General features: G+C 39.8%; 1 protein-coding gene across 2 annotated transcripts in view; it reads right to left on the reverse strand.

Annotated features, from left to right (window-relative positions):
- The window catches only part of KLHL13 (kelch like family member 13), a 195,448-nt gene that overhangs the window by 94,653 nt on the left and 75,886 nt on the right, over positions 1-24,909 (reverse strand). For both annotated transcript variants that reach the window (XM_032844761.1, XM_032844762.1), the window contains exon 2: positions 21,549-21,622. In XM_032844761.1, coding sequence (XP_032700652.1) covers positions 21,549-21,598 — 50 coding nt within the window. In that variant the 5' untranslated portion in view covers positions 21,599-21,622. The remainder of the gene's footprint in view (positions 1-21,548; positions 21,623-24,909) is intronic.

The following is a 24,909-nucleotide window of genomic DNA, read 5'->3' on the forward strand; positions in this document are numbered from 1 at the left end:
AACACAAACCCATCTCCAGGGTCTAAAGTTCATGTATCTATTTGGCCAAACAGGTGCATTCAATAGGCTCTTTCAGGCTATGACCAATTCCTATCAGAGAATCCCACGCTATCACAGGGAATCATGGGTGGTTTTCTGCTACAAACTTCTCTTCTGCTCATCTTCTAAAATTGCTACAAGACAAACTTAATTTCAACTTACTTTGATTAGAAGTATATTTGAGGAATCCTCCAGCATTCAAAGATGACATTATCACTAGATAGGGATGAGTATAAAAGTCAAGCTATCCTCACTTCAATAGCTTTCAAGGGCATGTCTTTCTATGCTCTTGGATTTTGCGGACCAGTGAAATTTCAAAAACTTCTTGGGGTCCTACAAAGGGTAGCCAAATTTATTCTGCAAAGTAAGAAACTTTAAAAGGCAACTATAAATCCATGACCCCTTATCCACAATTTCAAAATCTAAACAATTGGAAATCAGATGGCCCTTTTTTCTTCTTGCCTGTAATTCATTTGGCAGCAAAATGTGAACTGACCTGAGCTCATCTTGGCAGTAAAGCCTGACCTGAACGAATGTGAGGCTATCCACAGACATTTTCTGTCTAACTTAGTGTAAATATTCTTCCATTTCACTGCAGAAATATTACTGAAACTGATTATGGGGTGTCAATTCAGTCCTGGCTGGGCTGTTTTTTTTGGGGGGCGCTGTTATATAATATACCATACATGCATTTTATTACCTGTACAAAATCCAAAAAGAACCTAAATTCTGAAATGTATCTTGTCTTAAGGTTTTCAGATAATAAGGGTGCACAACTCCTTATCACCGTCATTCCATTACAGAAAGGGCAAGAGGATTTTTTAGCAATCAAAAAGTGAAGGGCAGTCTCGGAAAAAAAGGATGGTTCTTTATAGACAATAGCTTCAGCTTTCTGGAAGAAAAAAAATCACTAAATTGTGGTTTTTCTTTTTTTATTCTAAACATGTAACGATAACCACAATAAACCAGCTTCCATGTACTAAATGGCATCTGGGAACCGTTGCTGTTGGAAGACATTGCACTCAGAAGGGTCCACACTCAGATGAGGATCTCTGGACTCTTTCTGTAGTCTCAGGCAGAACTGAGATTCTAGGACAGAAACAGGTTAAGCCATGCTAGGACTCTGTAGCCCAGAGATAAACGATGCTTATGCAGCACAAAAGCTAGTGGTCACGTGGAATCCATCCAACAACAGGAGTTCTACAACTTTCCCACCTTAAACCACCTCTAGTGAACAGATCAGAAGGTGTTCGCACCTCTGTTCCAGACCTGACCGGAAAGGTTCTTTGCTTTTTAAAGAACCAATGCAATTGAATGAACATGTATATATAAGAATAAATCTAGAAAATCTGAAGATGTATCCTAATGGTTAGAACACTGGGCAAGCGAGAAGGAAAAACCACCAGAAGACCTGCTTGTGGCATCAATATCTTCTGGCTTTCTCAGACTGCTGATTTCCGAGCACTGTCTATTCCCTGAACAGTCTGATGAACTAACAAAACTGAACTTCTTGGACATGTCAAATTCTGTCCTAATAGATGCTAGAGAATCGGGTCTCCTGTAGTTTAAGAGAGAACATTTAATCACTCCTACAAGGGCCACCATCATCTGCATCCACAGACAGGACAATGAAAGATTCAGTTTGACAATATTTAATGACTCTCTACTTTACGCTAGTCACTGTGTTAGACACAGGAAAAGGATAGCTTGATAGGAACTTCTCATTTTCCTCATGGACTTCATAGTCCACTTAGGAGAGACTATTACAAAAAGTAACTATTACACCATTTGCTATGTAATATGATAGACGTTCAGCCAAATGCTGTGGGATGGGATATCACGTAATTCAGTTGGGGGCAGGGAGCAGAGTTCACAGACCCAGCAAGACCACAGGCACAGAGGAAGTTCTGAAAAAACCTTGAGAAGCTTTCATCGCAGAAAAGGCCAAGGTAACTCTCTCACATGTATTCCAAATTATAGATTCAACAAAGTTCTAATGTCTTTGATGAGAGCAAATCTGACCCTTGTGGAATAGCAAATACTCTTTTTCTCCTCTCATTGTTTGGGACCTGTGCCTGGTTGTTTTTCCAAGCATGTGCTTAACCTACCTATTGGGTAATCCAACAGTATCACAGAAATTTGCAAGAATGTGGTATTTTGGGGAAGGATAAAAAACGGGGTGCAGGAACAGCATGGGGTGCTGAATTGAGAAGTGGCAGGAAGGAGGGCTGGAAAGGTGGTTCGAAGCCCAGTATGAAGGGCTCTCTATGCCATGCTAAGAAACTCGGACTTCCTGAGCACAGGACCCCAACCTTAAAAAACCGGGGAAAGGTTACTGTGCAACAGGTTTTTAAATAATCTTCATTTCAGGATGATTATTATGAGAAAGCAGTAGTGATTCTACAAATTATACCATAATTATCTGAAAAACCATCCTACTCCCAACTGCCTCTTTTTCAGACAGTTGATTCTATAATTAAGTAAAAGTGAAATCAGCAATAATAATAAACCAGTTAGCTAATTAATATTCATCTAAAGAAAAATACTCAAGTTGAGAAGCAAAAATATCATCAAACATAATGAAGAAAATATAGATGTTGATGGCAGGGAAGTGTTATTTAGAAGAACAACAAGATGTATGTGAGGTAATGGACCATCCAACAGAAGGGTAGGAATCATTAAAAATTATGTTTGTAGGGGCGCCTGGGTGGCTCAGTGGGTTAAGCCGCTGCCTTCGGCTCAGGTCGTGATCTCAGGGTCCTGGGATCGAGTCCCGAATCGGGCTCTCTGCTCAGCAGGGAGCCTGCTTCCCTCTCTCTCTCTCTCTCTCTCTCTCTGCCTGCCTCTCCATCTACTTGTGATCTCTCTCTGTCAAATAAATAAATAAAATCTTTAAAAAATAAAAATAAAAAAATAAAAAAATAAAAAAAATTATGTTTGTAAGGAAAAATATGACAATAACTTCAAAGTCAAAATATAGAGAATGTTCATTCCCTTCCCCTTTCTGAAGAGTTTAGTCCGAAAGCCATTCGTTAAAGTAAAGCAAAGAAGGCATTCTGGCCTAGGTGAGGGTTGTGGGGGCAGAGAAAGCACCTTATGGGGCTTCAAGGGATGAGGGTCCCTGTGGTATTGCTGGGGGCGCAACACAGTGAGTTGAACCAAATGAGAAGGGTATTCATGCAGAGGGACAGCAGCCACAGATGGGCAGGGACTGTCACAGGCCAACATTTGAGGAGGTAAAGAGCAAGGATGCATCAGTAGGGTCCTGAATACCTACTACATACAGGGGCATTGGTCAAATAACGAGACACACATTTGTTTCTCAATGTTAGAGATGAAGGGGTGAAAACATGGAAATGAAGAAATCTAGAATGAGCTCCATGGCGTTGGACTGAAACTTGAGGTATTGGTGAGAACTCATGGTTTTCAATATATAAAGATACTGAAATATAGATGTATATATGTGTGTATAAATATTCATACATACATTTCCTAGCTCTGCCCACTGAAAGGGCTCGGGGACAGTAATACTGCAATAGCAGTGAACACACATTAGCAAGCAGATTTCGGCTGTAGATACCATTCACCACGAAAAGGAACCAGGATAGCTGATTCCAGGGCTAAGGCAGAGAAAGTCCAAGATGAACCATAATGTACGGAAGTGCTCAGAAAATAAAAGATAACTCAAAATGCAAGGAAGAATGATGGGGACATGTCAAAAGGACGTAGAAACCAACCTGAATGGGCCTCTACTGGCTGAATCGGGGGCAGTTTGGCATCAAAACAAGTAACAGACTATAATTCTTTGATTAAATTGGGAACCTATGACTACATACTGATACAAATAAATAAATGAAACACATGAAGAACAAGATATTTACAGACCCTCAACATCCTCCCAATACCCCGCCCCAAAATATCACTGATGAGAACAAGCTGAAAATGTAGTTCTACAGAGGAGGAGCTAACAGACACTACCTTAAGCCACCTAACCTCATCAGTATGGGTCAAATCAAAACCACATGTCACCTGATAGGGTGCCATGAGTATACAGCATCATCACCGTGCAATTCCTGCCAAAGCAGCAAAACCGGAGTATAATCATGAAGAACCACTGAGACCAACCCAAACTGAAAAACATTCTGCAGAATAACTGCCCTCGAGAGCCCTCAAAAGTGTTAAGGTCAGGAAAATCAAGGGAAGACTGAGGAAGTGTTCCAGATGGAAGAAAACTGAAGAGACATTGCAATTGAATGCAATCCGTGACGCTGAACTGGAACTTTCTGCTATCAAGAACACTTTGGGGATAATTGGAATAATTTGAATAGACTTGATTAGAATGTAGTAATGTATTAATGTTCATTTCCTGATTTTGATGGTTGAATTGAGGTTATATGGGAGAATGTTCTCATTTATAGGAATTATACTCTAGAGAATTTGGGGCTGATGGGCACTGTGTCAGGGGGGGGAAAAAGTTCTGTGTCCTGATCCTGCAGTTTTTCTGTTAATTTGAGATGTTTCAAAAGAAAAAGATTCACAAAGAGAAAAACGCTAATATAAGTTTTGGCACATACATACAATAAAATAGTTCGTAGGATGAGGCTGACAACGACTACAAGAAGAAATGACATTTGAGTGCTTATTACGTTCAGACAGAGTTTGAAGTACTTTATAAGCATATCTCATGTGATGCTATGTAGAATGATGTTGAAAAGCAATGAGGGCACAAAACAGACCCTTGTCATACTGAGTGAAAAATGCAAATACAAAGGAGTATGGAAATAGGAGTCCGTTTTTATAAATCAACCACACACACATTTTATACATATATAGATCCAAATATCAACTGATTGAATTATGAATAATATAAATTTTCTTATTTTTCATGTGTGCTAAGCCTTAAAAATAATTTAAAAAAATTAAAGAAAATAAAAATAAAAATAATGACTGGGGCGCCTGGCTGGCTCAGTGAGGAGCGTACGACTCTCGATCTCAGGGTTGTGAGTTTGAGCCCCACGCTGGCAACTTAAAAATAAACTCTTTAAAAAAATAAAAAATAACAATGGCCATATTAATTTTTCAATACAATCTATTTTAAAATTTACAGTTGAAAACAATATATACTAAAAACATGGGGAAGATGTTAAAATTATATCATTATTAGAGAAAAGCATGATACAAAGCTACGTACAAGAGGGAAGTAAAAGAGTAGTGAAATTTGAATAATGGGATAGGAAATTATTTCTTATTTATACTTTCCTCTATTTTCTAAGTTTTCTACTAGGAATACAGACGAACATTATAAGAAAACTGTTATTTTTCTCATTCGGTGATTAGGAAGACTAGTAATGATATGAAAATTGTTCATGGTATCATGTTTGTAAGAAGGACAAAATCTTGGGGCACCTGGCTGGCTGAGTTGATGGAGTGTGTGGTTCTTCATCTCAGGGTTGAGCTCAAGCCCAACTTTGTATGTAGAGCTTACTTAAAAAAAAAAAAAGACAAAATTGTACATAATCATGATAACTATGTAAAATATATGCATGGAGAAAGTTGAAAGGTAGTATACCAAGACGGTAACTGGTTTATATTAAGCAGGGTGGAGTAATATGTGATTTATGTTCTTTTCTGCATTTTCCAAAACTTCTATAATTTTCATATACATATATTATCTTTAATGTGTGGAAATTCTCTTAATAAGCAAAAGAAGTACATGGGAGTATTGGGATAAGCGTTAATGATGAGTGTTTTGAAAAATAATGTTTACAGTCGGAAAAGGGCCATTCATCTTAATATCCTCAGAAGAAAAAGACATAGCATGGAATGACTGGCATGGAGAGTGGGTGTAACAGGCAAAATAACATCCCTCCCCCGAAGCTCTCTACTTCCTAATCCCTGGGACCTGTGATTATGTAATCTCACATGGCAAAAGAAACCTTGCAGATGTAATTAAGTTTTACGAGATGGAGAGATTATCCTAGATTACCCAGTTGGGCTAAATACAATAAAAAGGGGTCATTTAAATTAGAAGAAGAAAGCAGGAGAGGTCTAAGGGATGAGATGTGAGAAGAACTCAACCTACAGTTGCTGACTCTGAAGGTGGAGGAAAGAGACTCCAGCAAAGGAACACAGGCGGCTTCTGGATTCCTCCAGGAAGGAAGGTAGCCCTGCCTGTATCTTGGGGTTCGCCCAATAACCTTCCAAACTGTCAAACAATAAATCTGTGTTGTTTTAAGCACTGGGTTTGTGGAAATTTGTTACGGCACCAAGAGTACATGAACGCATGGGGTTATGGATAGCTAGGGGGAAAAAATCTGAGTTTAGCCATTCATTTTAGTAAAAACAAAGTAACTGAGGCAGGAAAGTGAGTTGGAACTGAATAAACAATGTTGTTAATAGCAACATTTTGTACATGTTACATTTTTCCTATGTCATTTGATAGTAAATATTTCAGCCTGTTCTTTGGATGTAATCTGGATGTAAATGGGTAAGTATAGGCTTAAGGCCAAATGATACTCCAGAATTGCACTTGTAGGAAAGGGTAGGACAGACTGGGTTGAGTTTCCCTTCTATTTCAATCCAAGTCCCTACTCCCCACTGATCATTAGAGTAATACTTATTCCCTATCCAACCCACAGAATAGAAACTACTTGAACTACATAGCCAAAAGAAAAAGTATTTTACACATAAAAATAATGATAAAGGCTATACCAATTTACCTGTAAATATTAAATGTATTGGGGTGCCTGGGTGGCTCAGCTGGTTAAGCGACTGCCTTCGGCTCAGGTCATGATCCTGGAGTCCCAGCATCGAGCATTGGGTTCCCTGCTCAGCAGGGAGTCTGCTTCTCCCTCTGACCCTCCCCCCTTCTCATCTCTCTCTCTTTCTCTCTCTCTCATTCTCTCTCTCTCTCAAATAACTAACTAAAATCTTTTTAAAAATGTATCACAAGCACTGTACAATATGGAAAATCTGACAAAATAGCTTTTAGTAAGGAAGCCTGTTTTTATACTTGAAATAGGCAAAATGCAGCTTTCTGATGTTTAACTGGCACTCAAGTATATCAGAAAACATGGAGATTCATGTGTTGGCTGTTTCCCTTGCTAGGTGAACTTCGAGAAGCTCTCTCACCTTTGCATATCAGATTCCCTGTCTTTTTACATTAAGGGTTGAACATTATCTCTGCAGTCTTCTCCTATCTCTAAAGAAATGTAGGCTGGTATTTGGGGAGCCACAACTATAATTAGCAAAACGAATAAGCGTAACTTTGTTTTTCAACTCCTTTCAAAAATCAGGGTGAACCGATTCAGTGTCTACCTTCCAGGGAGAACAAAATAATTCAAGCATATCACCTCATTAATTTTCGAGGGAAGGGGAAAAGTATTTCTGTTCAGAAAACAAGGAGAAAGAAAAAGAAACTGCTAGCTGATTCAATAAATTGCCTCCATTACAAGATGGCAGCGCCAGGACCAAAAAACAGGGTTTCTCAAGCTCCAAACTCAGTTCTGCACTCTGCCTTTTCCACAGAAGAGTCAGTCAGGGAAATGAACTATGTTTAAGGGGAATGCGTAGAGACACAGGCTCCAGAGCTAATGTTGAAGTACTTCCCCTTCACATGACACGGTCAAAGGATGAAGGTAACATGGGGGTGCAGACTGCACTGCCTCAGGGAACCCAGAGAGAAAAGTGTGTTCTGGGTGGCCTCCCAGTGACATGAACAGCCACTGAAGCCTGGGGAAGGCCAAGAACGGGAGCTTCGTGAAGCCTGACAGACCTGCCAACTCTGGACAATGGCTGATCTCAGACAAGTTCTGACAAAGTTACATAAGAGCATTTTCAATAAGGTGCCAAGGAAAAATAAACAAAAATGTCAAAGCGCCTGTCAAAAAGAACATCAAGTTTAATCTGAATTCACTCTGCTGTCTCTGTTATTTTGTTCCCCAGAAAAGAGATTGCTAAGACCACCAGAAGATTTCTTCCTGGCTGTCTCTAGCCTGTATCTGTGTCAGCCATGCCATACTGTACGGATACAGGGAAAGTGTCTTCGCCTCCAGGAGAACTGGTTTCATAACATACTGTGAAGAAGGAGATCCTGAGGAAGGGAGGAGGATGCATTTCTTTTCCTTCAATGACAAGTTAAGGCCTTGGGCTCTCAGAGGAGCCCCAGAATAGGGCCGTCTAAGGTTCACAAAGTTTAAATTGCCATAGCTCGATGCCAAAGGCAGGTACGGAAACTCTAATCCACTGAAAGGGTAGAGTTTCCAAGAAAGAGTAAAGGTATCACTCTTTTTCTGCTCATTTCAGTCCAAAATGAAGCATGGTCCAAAAAAAAGTACTTTTTTGGTTTGTTTTTTTTAAAGGCTTTAAAAAAAAGATTTTATTATTTATTTGACAGTGAAAGAGAGAGAGAAAAAACAAGCAGCGAGAGCAGCAGGGAGAAGGAAAAGCAGGCTCCCTGCTGAACAGAGAGCCCGACATGGGGCTCGATCCCAGGACCCCGGAACCATGACTGGAACCAAAGGCAGGTGCTTAACTGACTGAGCCACCTGGGCACCCTTAATAAAAAAGTGTTGACGGGGTGCCTGGCTGGCTCAGTGGGCATAGCAAGTGACTCCTGATCTCGGAGTTGTAGGTTCAAGCCCAACGTTGGGTGTAGAGAGCATTTAAAAATAAAATCTTTTTTTTAAAAGATTTTATTTATTTGACAGATAGAGATCACAAGTAGGCAGAGAGGCCGGCAGAGAGAGGGCGGGGGGAAGCAGGCTCCCCACCAAGCAGAGAGCCCGATGTGGGCCTCGATCCCAGGACCCTGAGATCATGACCTGAGCTGAAGGCAGAGGCTTTAACCCACTGAGCCACCTAGGTGCCCCCAAAAAGAAAATCTTTTAAAAAAACAAATGTTGGGGGATTAGGAGTCAAAATACCACACAACACCAGTAACGAGAAAGACAATGGAAACCTCTGTTTTCTGGCAATTTTTGAAAAGCATCCACATGCATTAAGGCTCTGAATCATTTCATGGGTCCATATGCCTTGTCACCCAAAATAGAAACAAATGTAACCCAAAATAGAACGTGACCCAGCTGTGCTTCAGGAACCCTTGGAAATTTGACATCATCTTTTAACACTCTCCATGCAACTGCTTTTGCTGGGAAGATGAAAAGGGAGGGAAACGAAAGATAAGAAAAGGAGAGAAGTGAAAAGTTTTAAGAGGAAAAACTTACTTTTATCCCCTTTCAAGTTCCCAATTCATTTATAGCACTGAACCTATCGGTTAGAATGTATGTAGACACCGCCAGTCAGCAGAACCGGCCTGGCCTTAGGGTCAACACCATGGGTAGCAGATATGAAGCTCTTCACAAAACGCAGAAAGCCATTCTTTTTTATTCATGTGCTGCTCGCTCTGAAAGATTGTCATGGAACTGGTTACCCATTACCCACCTACCGCGTCTTCGCTTGTCAGAGATTAGCGAAGCAGTTAATGGAATGCATTTACGGAAGGGAACATAGGACGGGTGACACAGGACAGTCAAAACCCCTCTCCTCAGGGAACTCACAACCCAAGGAAGGAGAAAGAGAGGCAGAAGGTTAAAGGCACAGACTTGGGAGCTGAACTTCCTGGATTTGAACTCTGTATCCACGCATATTAGTGTGTGATTCGGACAACTTCGCTAAACCCTCTGTGTCTCAATTTCTTGTTTGTACAATGAGAATAATGATAGTAGCTACTTCATGGGGATTATTATGAAAAGGAGATCAATTAATAGGCAGGGTTTTTATCTGGCCCAAAGCAAGTGCTATTTAAGTGTTAGCTATTATAAGGACAATTGCCAATGGAACTATTAATACTATTTACTGTGACGCTGATTGCCGTCTACCACCACCAGAGAAATGAGAGTCATTGGTAAGGAAGCCATAAGAAAGGAGCCCAAATGCTACTTGGAAGAGGCAAGAGGGTATATAAGCTTCACAGACGAGGGGACATTTGTGCTGAGTCTTGAAGGATAAACAGGAGTTGGTTGGGCCAAGAATGAGAGTGAAGGCATACCAGAAAAAGGGATGGAAATAGGAGGGACTATGTCACCTTCCAATGTTGGGGGAACGTTGCAACACGTGCTCTAGGCAGAAGAGGAGGCCGGTGAGATGGAGAGGAATGGCACGAGAGGCCCTGTCACACCATGAGTCACTGAAGAGATCTAAACAAGGAAACACATTTACATTTCAGAACGATCATCATGGCTGCAAAGGGAGGGCTGGACTTGAGGGGCAGGTAGGGGAGGAGCGGACCGGAGAAATAATTAGGAAGGAGAAATAGGACCTGGTGACTGTCTGAATGTGTAGGATGAGAAAGAAAAAGAAGAGTCCAGGATGATGCCTCAGTGTCTGACTCAAGCCACTGGGTGAGTGGGGGATCGTTAAACAAACCCAAGACGAGAGAGCAGGAGACAGGTGCTGGGAACGGTGATTCTATGGGTTTGGACCCACGGCGCTTACAATCCTGGGGAATCTTCGCATGGAATAAACACTCACGCATTTCAAAACATTAACGGTGCTTCAGAAAAGTGGGATCATAGTTTTCCAAATACTTCACAGTGAGCATAAATTATACAGTAGGGTGAGGAAAACTTTAAGACGGATATATGAATGCGCTGCCTTCCCCAACTTCCCACTAAATGTCAAACAGACAAAAGAGTGAGGAAAACCAGCACCCGCATGGCAACTGAGAATTGGCGAAGGTGCTGTTCCTTTCTACTGGAGGTCCCTTCTGAACCCTGCCAACCCCAGCACCTCTTCTGAGTTCATACCAAGTCAGAAATGACAATGCCCGGAATATACTAGGAAGCTTAAATGCCACGCTCAGCCAACATGGTATACTCCATCCTTATTGCTGTTGTGACAAATTCCTACAAACTCAGTGGCTTTAAACAACACAAACTGACTGTCTTACAGTCCTAGGGGTCAGAGGTCTAAAATCAAGGTGTTGGCAGGGCTTCAGGGGAGAATTTGTTTCCTTGCCTTTCCCAGCTTCTAGAAGCCACCTGCACTTTGTCGCTCATGGAACCTTCCTCTGTCAACAAAGAGTATAGCTCTAACTTCTGTTTCCATCATCCTATCTCCTTCTTCTGACTCCGACTCCTCTCGCTTCCCTCTTAGAAACTGTCCCTTGTGATAACACTGGGCCCTTCGAGATAATTCAGGATAACCTTCTCATCTAAACTCAATCATGTCTGTAAAGTCCTTTTTGCTATGTAGAGTATCAGTCACAGGTGCTGGGCATTAGGATGTGGGCCTTTTGAGGGGCCATTATTCTGACTACTACAGGTAGTATTTGCCAGATTTCTTCACTGTAAAGGTGTTTTTTCTTTTCCACATTCATTTCTTTGGAAGTGGATCAGGAAGTCCACTCAAGGACTTCCTTGAGTGGACTCAAGGGAGGAGGGAGATGAAGTTCTGCTTCATAGAACACATACATACATATAAAATTTGGAATTCCTCTGTAAGGAAGATTTGGGTCTTCTCCCTCATTAATTTTTTTCTTAAAAAAAAAAAGATTTTATTCATTTATTTATTTGAGAGAAAGAAGAGTATGTGTGTGCAAGTAGTGGGGAGGGGCAGAATGGAGGGAGAGAGAGAGAGAAGCAGACTCTGGGATGAGTGTGGACCCCAACACAAGGTTCAATCCCAGGACCCTGAGATCAAGACCTGAGCCAAAACCAAGAGTCAGATGCTCAACTGACTGAGCCACCCAGGTACCCCTCATTTACTTGTTTTGATCATTTATTTCTCTCAGTATTGACTCATAGGTAAAAGTCTGAGAAAGGGGCTGGATTAGTACCCAGGAGCACATGGAGAGGGACAACAGTTAATTCATTCACTCACCAAATATTTGTTGAGCAACTAATATGTCCCAGACTTGGCTGGCTGTGAGTAGTCACATTAAAGCAATCAGTAAGACAGACAAATCACTGTCCTCCTACAGCTTCCATTCTAGTGAGTGGTGGTAAATAATAAACAAAGGAAGAAGCAAAGATTGAAACTAAGGGGATGTGTCACTACACAGGTAGCCATTTCAGACTGGGTAGTCAATGAAAACTTCTCAAAGGAGAGGCCTTTTAAGTGGGGATCTGAAAAGAAGAGCTAGCTACACAAAGACCACAGGGAAGGACGTTTCAAAGGAACAGCCAGTACAAAGCCCTTCTGGGAATCTTTCTTCCTTTGAGAATAAATAAACAGAAAAACAGCAAGCACGGGGCCAATGAAAATGTATTGAGAAACAAGGAAGAGATTTGTCATCATAAACACTCAGGGAAAGAGCAAAACTCTGCAAATGCTTTCATATAGGAGCCAGAAAACAATGTTGAAAGCCTCCGGCACATTCAAGGAGAATAAGAAAACATGGCCTCAATCAAGCAGGAAGAGGAAGTCAAATGTAACAAGATCGGATGAGCTGCAAGATCGGTCAGCTGCAAGGAAACTCAACAAGAGTCACAACCAAAATGTGCATCAGAGGGAGGAAAGAGATTTGATACAGTAGAAAACAAATTCATGAAATGGAAGGAAAAAAGATAAATATTAAAGTGAGGAGAGAGAGGCCCCTTGGTGGCTCAGTCTAGTTAAGGGTCTGCCTTCGGCTCAGGTCATGGTCCCAGGGTCCTGGGATCGAGCCCACATCAGGCTCTCTGCTCAGCGGGAAGCCTGCTCCTTCCTCTCCCACTCCCCTTGCTTGTGTCTCCTCTTGCTGTGTCTCTCTCTGTCAAATAAATAAATAAAATCTTAAAAAGAGAGCAAGAGAAGAGAAAAGATGTCATATATGGAAGACACTACAACTAACCACACCCCAAAGTGGATTCAACCTAAATAGGAAATATTTTGTCCCACGGAAGAGTTTCTACTTTGTAGCTACTATGTCTCTAACAAATTTGTACTGACCTGTGAAAACGCTAACAGTACAACTAAGAAAGCTAGCAGGATATAGACCTGATCTACAGTGTATAAAACAGTGAATGTTTCCATTCACTGAACATTTACCATGTGCTAAGGACCTGACTCTTGAAAACATTTTACTTTCTCCTCAGAGCAATCCCACAGAGTGATACTATTTTATTTTATAGATGAGGAAACAGACTGAAAGAGGTTAAGAAACTTCCCCAAGTTCACCCAGCTACTGAAAGTGGCAGAGCTTGATTTGAACCTGTATTTGGCAGACTTCAAATCCTCTGCTCTTAACCACGACACTGAAACCAGATCAGATTCTGTAATTACCAACGCAATTCTATTTAGAGAAGCACCAGAAGACTAGAGCGGAAATGCCCCAAGGGGTTAATAGAGATTATTTTAGGTGATTATTTCCACTGTGTATATATAATTTTCTCTTCTGTACTGTTCTATAATAAATACGTATTACTTGTAGAGTCAAAAAACAAAATGGTGGAGAAGGGGAATAAAGAACTTTTTAGTCTGGGACTCATGAAAAAAAATGTAGACTTGAGATACAAATGCTAAGGTCTTCAGCCTATCGTCTGAGATTGAGGAAACAGTTGTAGAGGAGCTTGTCTAGAAAGATATGTGTAGAATATGTACAGAATTATGGACAACAACATTCAAGATGTAGGTAAAGAGGACTAAGGGTAGTAATTCCTCTTCCCAGGAACAGAAATACTATCTATGGCCTGGAAATTCCTCTACATGGATCAAACATGCAACATTACTAGTGAGTCCATGTCCTTTGTAGAAGGGTACACGAGTCTTCAGTGGCAGGAACAAGCATGCTGACAAATTGCACAGGCATCTATGGCAATATGTTATAACAATAATAATGCGGAACCCAAAGCTACAAAATACCTGGGCCGAAAGAGAAGTCCATTACGTAGAATGTGACCGGCCTCAGACATTCATGCATTACGCTCTTATATTATAACCCTTAGTGGCATCTTCTAGACTAAGGTTTGAGTTTATGATCATCATTGCCTCACTTACTTTAGCAAAGGAAAAGCTAGATCCTCGTGAGTTTTCAAGCCTTAAAAAGCACAGAGAAACATATCTGTGTGGAAGTTCGCAAAATGATGAAGACAGTAACAAAAGGGCTTATCTTCAATGACTGATCATCCTTGAATTTAATCAAAGATATGTTTACTGGGGCGCCAGGGCGGTGCAGTCGCTCAAGCATCTGACTCTTGGTTTCAGCTCAGGTCAAGATCTCAGGGTCTTGAGACTGAGCCTCAGCATGGAGTCTGCTCGAGACTCTCTCTCCCTCTCCCTCTGGTCCTTCCCCCTGCGTGAGTGTGCGCGCGCTCCCTCTCTAAAATAAATAAATTTGGGCACCTGGGTGGCTCAGTCAGTTAAGTGTCTGCCTTTGGCTCAGATCATGACCTTGGGAACCTGAGATCAAGCCCCGAGTCAGGCTCCCTGCTCAGCCTGCTTCTCTCTCTCCCCCTGCCTCTCCCCTCTGCTCATTCTCTCTCTCAAATAAATAAATAAAATCTTTAACAAAAATAATATAAAATAAATCCTTTTAAAAAAGATGTGTTTATTTATCACCTACTATGTGCTCAGGCTTAGTAATATAATTCCAGGCTTTTAAAACTAAAAGGAAGGAAAGGATCTTCCAATGCTGAAATTTTACAGATGAGGGCAGTGCTTGACAAAGAGTAAGGGCTCAACATTTTTAAATACCTAACGAACTGAATCAAAGCCCCGTGTTCCCCTTGAACATCACACACTATTAAGAAGTAATTATATACAACATCGGTTTAAAAAAATAAAAAAGCCTGAACTTACTCCTAGAATCTGCACTGAATTTCATTAGCCTATTTTACAATTTTAATGACTGTCACTTAATATTCAATTACTTAACTATAAGTAAGACCTGACTGTGGGAAACAAAACTACCCAAACAATTTAACCAAGTAAAATCATCAGCAACAAATAATTTTTCGTGTTGTACATTCTCCAACATTTAAAGAATGCCTATTAAGCACAAAATCTTGTATTATACAGGATTTAAACAAATTAGTTATAGTCACTCTCTTAAAGAGCCCCGTTAATGATGATGAAAGCAAAGACATGCTGGAATTACTTTAGTGCAGAAGAGCGCGTGATAAAATTCACTGCAGGGGTGAAATAGTCCAGAGGCAAAAGACACGCTATTGATCATCTACTTGCATCAATCAAAGAAGGCTTTTGGTGGGACATGGAATTTTTTTTTTAATTTTTTTTAAAAGATTTTATTTATTTATTTGACAGACAGAGATCACAAGCAGGCAGAGAGGCAGGCAGAGAGGAGGAAGCAGGCTCCCCGCTGAGCAGAGAGCCCCATGTGGGGCTCGATCCCAGGACCCTGGGACCATGACCCAAGCCGAAGGCAGAGGCTTTGACCCACTGAGCCACCCAGGCGCCCCAGGACATGGAATTTGATCTGCATCTTGAAGAACAGTTGGAATTTCAATAGTCAGAGATGGGAAAAGGCAATCTGGGTGGCATTATCAGCTTAGCAATTTTAATAGATCACTTTGACTAGATTGGGAAAAATCTTGCTGAACACCAAATGTTGTCAAATTTACTCTGAAATATTTCACAACTCCATCCCCACCTGTCTCTTTCTCTACTGACCTCACCTTTGTTCAGACGCTCCTTTAAAAAAAGAAAAAAAGATTTTTTTTTTTTAATTTGACAGAGAGGGAACACAAGCAAGGGGAGTGGGAGAGAGAGAAGCAGACTTCCTGTCGAGCAAGCAGCCCGATGTGGGGTTCAATCCCAGGACCCTGGAATCATGACATGAGCCAGGCAGACGATTAATGACTGAGCCACCCAGGTGCCCCTATTCAGACGCTCCTCGTTTCTTATTCTGACCACTATGATAGCCACCAGCCAGCAGGGAACCATGTATATCATTCACCGCTATATCCCTAATACCTTGCCCTGTAAGTGGTACGTGATATTTGTTAAAGGTATGGAAACCTTATTGCACAGTGTCCGGCACTCTTTTGCCTGTATTATAAGTGCCAGATAATATTTTATACTGTGTTTTATTCAGCACAGTACTTCTAGAAAACTGGACCACTGTCAGAGCTTTACACCTCATTGCAGAATTCCTTATTAGAGCTAGGAATCTCCTAAAAACACATCACCACCCCAGTAACAAATGGGTGACTCTTACCACCACGTGCCTTCCCAGACTTGACTATAATGCGTGAGTGAGGATGGCGCCCAGAGATCTTGCTCTGAGCAAAGGAAGCCACCTACAGCTCACCTTTCTCAGAGCTTCCTGGAAACTTCTGGAATAAAACGCCAGATAGGGTAAAACGTATGCTGAATGGCAGATGGCAAAACTAAAAACATCTAAGACAAGAAAGAGGTTAATGCTCTGTGGTGCTGTCGCCCCAGCCCTTAATTATCTTTCTATATGCTTTATTAATTTTTCATAGCAATTTTCTCCAATATATATTTTTTCTCTGACCCTACCCCTACAACCATCAAAATATAAGCTCAATGAGAACAAAGAGTCATCATTTTTCATCATATTTTAGCACATGAAAGTGGTTAGCATTTAGCGATTGCAGAGTAAATGTTGAATTACAAATCGAAGAAACTTAGATTTTTTTGATTAGCAATTACTACATGCCAGACATAGTGTTACAGAATGGGGATACACTGCTTCAATACACTCATTATCTTATTTGAATGATCACTTTTTAAAAAAAGATCTTATTTATTTATTTGACAGACAGAGATCACAAGTAGGCAGAGAAGCAGGCAGAGAGAGAGGGGGAAGCAGGCTCCCTGCTGAGCAGAGAGCCCGATGTGGGGCTTGATCCCAGGACCCCGGGACCATGACCTGAGGCAAAGGCAGAGGCTTAACCAACTGACCCACCCAGGCGCCCTGAATGATCACTTTAAGTTCATGTTAAATCTACATAATAATTTGGGAAGAGTTAATTTTTTAATATAGGATCATAGTATGCCTGCTTTCTTGAATTTTTCAAGTTCTTTAGATAGGTTTGAGACATTTTCATTGGGGTTATTACTACATATTTATGGTTTATGGTTTTTGTAAATGGATTTTTATATTTTGTCTTTTTATCTTTTAAATGGCTACTTTTGGTATAAATAAAAGGTACTGGTTAATTTTTACCTTATATCCCACTACTTTTTTTTTTTTAGCACTCATTAGCATTCTATCAACTAAGAAGTTGTTTTTAAATCTTAGCTTTTGTAGGTACATAAGCCTATGTTCTAAAACTTGATCATTTTTTTGGTCTCCTCCTTTCTGTTAGTTATGCTACTTTATTGACACTGGTCAGAATTTATAAATATGTGTTAAATAATGATGACTGTAGGCATCTTTGTTTTGTTGTTGCTTATGGAACTATTCCTACATTAAGTATGATGCTGGACTATTGGTTTTAGAGAAGTAATTATTTTTCTTGTTAAGAGAGGAAGTTTCTATGACTTTTCTTTAAATTTATTTTTTAAGGTAATCTCTATACCCAACATGGGGTTTGAACCCACAACCCTGGGATCAAGAGCCACATGTTCTATGGACTGAGCCAGCCAGGCACCCCTCCTATTTTTATTCTTAAAGTGGGCACTGAATTTTTTCAAACACCTTCAGCATTTATTTTCTTCAAGATTTTTATTTTAAAGTAATCTCTACACCCAACATGGGGCTCAAACTCAAGACCCAGAGATCAAGAGTCACATGTTCTACTGACTGAACCAGCCAGGTGCTCCCCTTCAGCATTTAATTTGTTTATTTTAATGAGATCTATTGATAGAATGCCTCATATAACTCTCATAGTATTAAACAATTAACACTCTGGGATAAAACATTCTTAGTCACAAAGGGTCTATCTCTGCATATATTCCTAAATGCATTTGGTTTATACTTTATTTACAACCCAAAACTGATCTATAATTTGTGTACACAAACAAGCAACATTATTCTCAGATTTTCATACCTGAATTATGCAGCATCATAAAATGAATGGGGTCGTTTTCCATCATTTTCTATGCCATCAATCAGTTTCTTTAATATCAGAATTATTTGATTCATTCAAAGGAGTTTTATTTATAATAAAGATTGTAACAGTAGGAAACCACAGGTCACTGATTTATAAACTAGGAGTTATATAACTAGTTGCTTATGCCTTATGAGGTATGGCTTAGGTTATAACTCAGTTCCCTTGTCATGTACAAAGGTATTAGTTTAAAATTAAAACTACAAAGAGACTTTTCTTTTATAAAGTGTTCTTTTTTTTTAAGATTTTATTTATTTATTTGACAGACAGAGATCACAAGTAGGCAGAGAGAGAGAGGGAAGCAGGCTCTCTGCTGAGCAGAGAGCCCGATGCGGGGCTGGATCCCAGGACCCTGAGATCATGACCTGAGCCGAAGGGCAGAGGCTTTAACCCACTGAGCCACCCAGGTGCCCCTATAAAGTGTTCTTATTATTTATTCAGATTCTAAGTGAAACCTGGGACATAAGTTCATTTCTTTGGTTTCTGGTCAAGAAAGCACTTATAACATGAAGGCTAAAACTTTAAAACTTCAGGAAGAAAGTCTAAAATTTGAGAGAGCAAAGATTTCTTGGTTAAGATACAAAAAGCATGAGCATAAAAGAAAAAAAATAATAAATTGAACTTTGTAAAAATTTTAAAAATTCTGCTCATCAAAAGAAAATGGGATGGCAAGGCAAAGACTGGAAGAAAGTATAATGCAATATATTGAAATATTCAGAATAAGCTTAAAAACTCCTTAACTGCAAAAAGATAACCACCCAATTTTTTAAATGGGCAAAGGACCTGAACAGATACTTCTGAAAGATAAATAACAAATAAACATAGGAAAATATACTCAAAATTATTATACACGAGGAAAATGCAAAGTGAAATCCATTATGAGAAACCACTACACACCCAACAGAATGGCTAAAATTAAAAAGGTTAATAACAAGGGAAGCCTGGTTGGCTCAGTCAGTACAGCATGTGACCCTCGGTCTCAGGGTTGTGAGTTCAAGCCCCACCTTGGGTGTGGAGCCTACTTAAAAATAATTAAACAAAATTAAATTTAAAATGCCAACAATACCAATAGCTAGTGAGGATTCTCACTTGTCACCAGTCAGAGGAGAAAATGATACGATCATTTTAGAAAAGGCTTTGGCAGGGGCACCTAGGTGGCTCAGTCAGTTAAGCATCTGACTCTTGATTTCTGTGCAGGTCATGATCTCAGGGGCCTGGGATTGAGCCCCACATCAGACTCCACATTCAGCACAGAGTCTCCCTGTCCTCCCTCTGCTCCTCCCCTGGCTCACTCTCTCTCTCTCTCAAATAAATGAAATCTTAGGAAAAAAAGTCTTCGGCAATCTACTAATGCTAAATAAATTATAAATGCTACATAAAATAGATTTAATAAATTCAAATAAAATAAATTTAATAAATAATTTATGTTCATATTTTAGATACATATCCAAAGGAAATTTTGTGGCTATCTATAGCCATAGAAAGATCTGTACAAAAACGTCAAGAGCAGCTTCATTCATAATAGCCAAGAAATGGATGCAACTTAAGTAACTATGAACAAGAAAGTGGATAACCAAATTGTGGTATAGTTAAAAAAAAGAAAAAAAAGGAATACTACACAGCAATAAAATAGAAAGAATTCCTGATACTGGCAGAAATGATAAATTTCAAAATCATTACTTGGAACTAAAGAAGCCAGGCACAGTGTCTGACTCCATTTACATGAAGTTCAAGAAGATAGAGGATATAGACTGGAAAGGGGAATGAGGTAACTCTCTGGAAGGATGGAACTGTTTTATATCTTGATCTGAGTCATGGCTACCTGGATGTATGCAAGTGTAAAAAACTAGCATGATGACTATTTAAGTGTTTGTATCTTTTACTGCACTTAATTATATCTCTATAAAGAGAAAGATGTATATTTAAGTGTTTGTATGTTTTACTGCACTTAATTACAACTCTACAAAAATAATGGAGGGGCACCTGGGTGGCTCAGTGGGTTAAAGCCTCTGCCTTCGGCTCAGGTCATGATCCCAGGGTCCTGGGATGGAGCCCCACATTGGGCTCTCTGCTCAGCAGGGAGCCTGCTTTCTCCTCTCTCTCTGTCTGCCTCTCTGCCTACTTGTGATCTCTCTCTCTGTGTCAAATAAATAAATAAAATCTTTAAAAAATTAATGGAAATAAATTTAAATACGCTATGACTCCCTCAGTTACTGACTTGACCTTTGGAAGTCCTGCCCTCCTACTCTTCCCTCTTCCAAATGCATGATAGAGACCCTCCTACTCAGTGGTGCTTGGCCTTTGCAGACTCAACTCACCAATGTGAATTCAACCCCCAGCATACACACCTTATTCTTTTCTTCTCTCTTTTCACCCAACATGGCCACACATTATTCCGCTAGGATTTCCTTGCTTTCTGTGTCTCTGAGCAAGCTTACCTTACAGCCCCTTGCCCACAGGAGAGTACACATTCCAACCAACAGGCACCTGTCATATATTTCCATCATAGGATTATTTTGTAAAATCCCGAGTATTACGGTATCTGGCAAATAACAATGACTTTATATATGTCCCCTTCCTACTTCAAACTCTCTCCTCTTTGCATATTCTTTTAAGACACCTATTTTAAAGCATATCACAATTCAGAAACACAATGCTGTATTTCAACATAGTTAAAAGCCTCACCTTTATGTTTCAGTAAGAGCACCAATATGTCGTGCATTGCTTGCCAAGCTCTCTCTCTCTCCACACCCCACAGACACTTATTTAATCCTCCAAACAACCCTGATGTAGGTAATTTTATCCCCAATTCACAGATGAGGAAGTTAAGGCACTGAGCAATTAAGACATTTGGCCAAGTCTAGATGACTAGTAAGTGGCAGAGCAGTGATAGAGACAACTCCAGCATATTATTTCAAAGGACTCACGCAAACCATGCAATTCAACTATGAGGACTAAGTGATACTCTTTCGCACTTACAAAGCAAATGCTACGTTTCTTTAAACCATGAATTTAAAACCATAAGTAGTCAGAGAAAGCTCAGAATTTCTCAAAACTCTCTGAAAAAGTTTTCACTGGATTTTTAAGTAGCAGAAATGTACAACCACAGGGCAATACTATTTAAAAAAATAAACTTGGTTGAGACATCTGTTCTTGAGCAATGGATACCTGTCTTTCTTCACTAACATGCTTTAAGACTAAAAAATAAGTCAATAGCTCTATTTATTGAATGTCACGTGGTCACAATTTACACCGAGTATGATTTCTAATTATATTCTCTATTTCTTCATTAGCTCAGAACACACAGTCGCTATCATGCTCTTCATTCCATGTCTTCGTCACCCAGTCATTCTTTTACTCACTCATATAGCAAATATTTTATGTTAACCCAGGCATTCAACAAATATTCATTAAGCAGCAACTTGTTAGGCATATAAATAGGCAGGAGAGACATTATAGAAATTATAAGGTAAATTGCTTCCATAAATATACCGGTTACGGAGTATTGCAGCGACTGACTCCCCTCTATGAAGATGATCCATCACCTCTAACACTTGGATAATGACCTGTTCAGGAGGAAAAGAAGTCGATATTTACTATAAAAATCAATACTAGAACTTTCAAATTATGCTATCTATGTAATATTTTATATAATTCGTGACAGAAAGACAAAAAATGTGTGTCTGTGGTCCCCATGTCCATATTCTAGCTTATGAAAATTTAAGAAAATGGAGAACACTAAAGGGACTGAATTTGCAACAAATTAGCTACAAAATTCCACAGTGGCTCATTAAATAGCAACAACCGAGTATAGGGGAAGTTGGATTAACCCTGAGGAGACCTGAGGAATCTGGGTGAAGTTGGGAAAGACAAGAGGAGTGAGGGGTGGAGAGCGCAGGCGCACATTTGCCAGGTAGAGACACAGACGGCCCTGAATCCCGAGTTCCCAGGAACGCATGAGGCCTCAAAAGCCCATAAGCAGGGCCCAGAGTTTTAGAAGAGGTTGGTCACAACTAAGACTAGAAAGTCCAAATAAGATTTTGAAATCTTAAAGACATAAAATAGGTAGTGGGGGTTGTTTTCTTGATCTGGACTGAAATTTTATTTGGGGGGTAGGTTTTTTTAGTGGGAAAAGAGCTGGTAAGGTGGTAGCAAACGAAATCTAACATATTGTTTCTAGTCATGTGAATGCTTTGTATTAGAGATAGTATATTTCAAGGGTTCTATTAATTTCAAATATATTGGGACATAGAAAGGTATAGTTTACTTAAATGTTTCTGGTTAATAAAATCAACTGGTTGCACTGGGGAGATAAAAATATAGAGTATGAATTTATTTTGTTCATATAATTATGTCTGTTATAAAGCTATGTGAAGACCTAAAATAATTAAGCCAGAGAAAAAGGTTCTCTTCACTGTTCTCTACCCTCTTCCTGTCCCTTCATTTGGGGTCAGAGCAAAAGATGTAGAAGGGGGAAAAGTACTCTATTTCTTGGGTCTTCATAATTCTAAAAGAGAAACAAATCAAATGACAATATAGTATTTTTATTTATGTATACAATCATATTTTCTGTTATTATAAGAAACTGAGTAGCCTAAATAAAAAAACAATTTTTTTTAAGGATCTCGAAATCAACTGACCTTTTGACTTACCTTTTCTAAAAGTGCTCACGTGGTGAGAGAATTTTAAGGTGTTGAGAAATTTTAATTTTTTTTTGGCTACACTTTTTTAGAATATGTGCCAAGAGAAAAACATCTAGATTATCATTAGGAATCTGCGAATGTGAAAATAAATAACTCATGCACCTTTTCATTAATTGCATCTAGAGTAGAACATATAAGTCCCCAAAGTAGGTATTCAAACTCTCACCCAACCCCATTGTTTTAACCAATCTGTATTGCCTCTCAGAGTCTGTGGCTCTCCCATTCAAATTACCCAGATAATAAACCTCTGGTCTCCTGAGGGGCAGGGAGCGGATGAGAGGACATGGGACTCCAGCCACTTAGTATAAAGACTTTCAAGGAACAGCCTACATTTTCAATATCAAGATTTATTCCTGCCTTCCACAGACCAGCTATCCCCAAGTCTTGAATTATTAAGAATTGTATGGGAAGAATCAGTTGGTTTTTCTCAAAAGTTAGTGTAGGGGGAGAGTCTCAAGTTGTTAACTGCCTTTGACTAAATAAGAAATTAGTTTAAACCTTAAAATTGTCAATGTTGCCCCTCCCGTTCTCTTTTGGTCTTTGGAATTTTTCCATTTCTTTTATTTCATTTTAATGAAGTTAGGAAGGGAGAGGAAGTAAATGATGGAAACAATGATCAATTTACACAAGATTTAACTAAAAGCTAAAAAAATAGCTAAAAGATAAACTAAAAGCTACTGTTTTTCAACCAGGAAGTCTGTATGATCAAATCTGTGCTTTAGAAAATTAACACGGCTTGCAACGTGGGGGTAGATCAGAGACAGAGAAACTAGAAGTATGGAGAGCAGTTAAGAAACAACTTCCATAGTCAAGGCATGAAATAAGAGCACAGACCAGACCTGTGGGAATAGCCAGGGAAAACTAGGACCTCCGACTGACAGACCACTGGGAGATATTAAAGGGATAAAGCGACATCAAAGACAAAATCTATGTACGCGCCTGGGGGAAATGGTGATGATAGCAGGTGAGGCAGGGTAGAGGGAAGAAGGAAAAATACCAGAAGGAAGGAGAATAAAGGTTTGGTGCAGACACACTGAAGTCCTCTAGGACACACTGTACGGCATCTAGCAAAAAACTGGATACATACGCCCAGATTTAGACTGGCACTAGAAATGAAAATATGAGGATATTTGGCCAGATAAGTAAGTGCTGAAGTAAAGAGACTGGGAAATATTCCCCAGAAGTGTATTTGCCACGAGAAGGTGGAATCCCAAAAACACTGTTGTGCAAGAAACAGCAAAAACTAAGTTAGCGAAGACAGAGCTAATAGGCGGGAGGGCAACTAAGAGAGATGTGAGCTGAAAGCTAAGGAAGGAGGTCGGTTCGGAAGAAGAGGGGTTGATAGGTATTCAGCTGTTGCAAGTTCTGCGCAGTCCAAGGAAGATACCGGCTAACTGATGTGACAGCTATAAAGTCAGAGATTAGGAAGTATTTTGAACACAGGTGTGGACAACCCAACTGCTGTGGTTTGAAAAATAAAACTAACATAAATAGGGTCACCTGGCTGGCTCAGTGGGAAGACCATGAGACCCTTGATCTCAGGGTCAGGAGTTCGAGCCCCATGTTGGGTGTAGAGATTACTAAAAACAAAACAAAATAAAACACAAGTTCTTTCAAGAAGTTGAAAGGAACTCAAATTCATCAGGGAATTACTCTGCGGTAATGGTGGCCTCCGAACAAGTAGGGGAAAAGAGATGATTAAGTAAGTGACTGGGGAAGAATCAGATAGCCAACTAGAAAAATAAATAAGTTTAGACTACTTCGCTTCACATTAGGGGATCCTAAATAAATCCCAGACAGATCAAAGATTTAAAGGGAAAAAATGAAACTCTGAAACAGTATGAAAGAAAATCCAAGTGAAATCATTTATAATCATGCAGTACAGAAGACAAGCAGGACTCCAAACTGAGGAGCCGTAAAAGAAAAAAAAGATTGTTAAACTTGGGGCGCCTGGGTGGCTCAGTGAGTTAAGCCTCTGTCGACGGCTCAGATCATGATCCCAGTGTCCTGGGATCAAGGCCCACATCGGGCTCCCTGCTCAGCAAAGAGCCTGCTCCCTCCCCCGCCGCCTCCCCCTCTGCCTACTTGTGATCTTTCTCTCAAATAAATAAATAAATAAATAAAATCTTAAAAAAAAAAAAAAAGACTGT

Source organism: Lontra canadensis, unplaced genomic scaffold (assembly GCF_010015895.1).
Source record: "Lontra canadensis isolate GAN:19392208 unplaced genomic scaffold, GSC_riverotter_1.0 scaffold155, whole genome shotgun sequence".
Classification (NCBI taxonomy): domain Eukaryota; kingdom Metazoa; phylum Chordata; class Mammalia; order Carnivora; family Mustelidae; genus Lontra; species Lontra canadensis.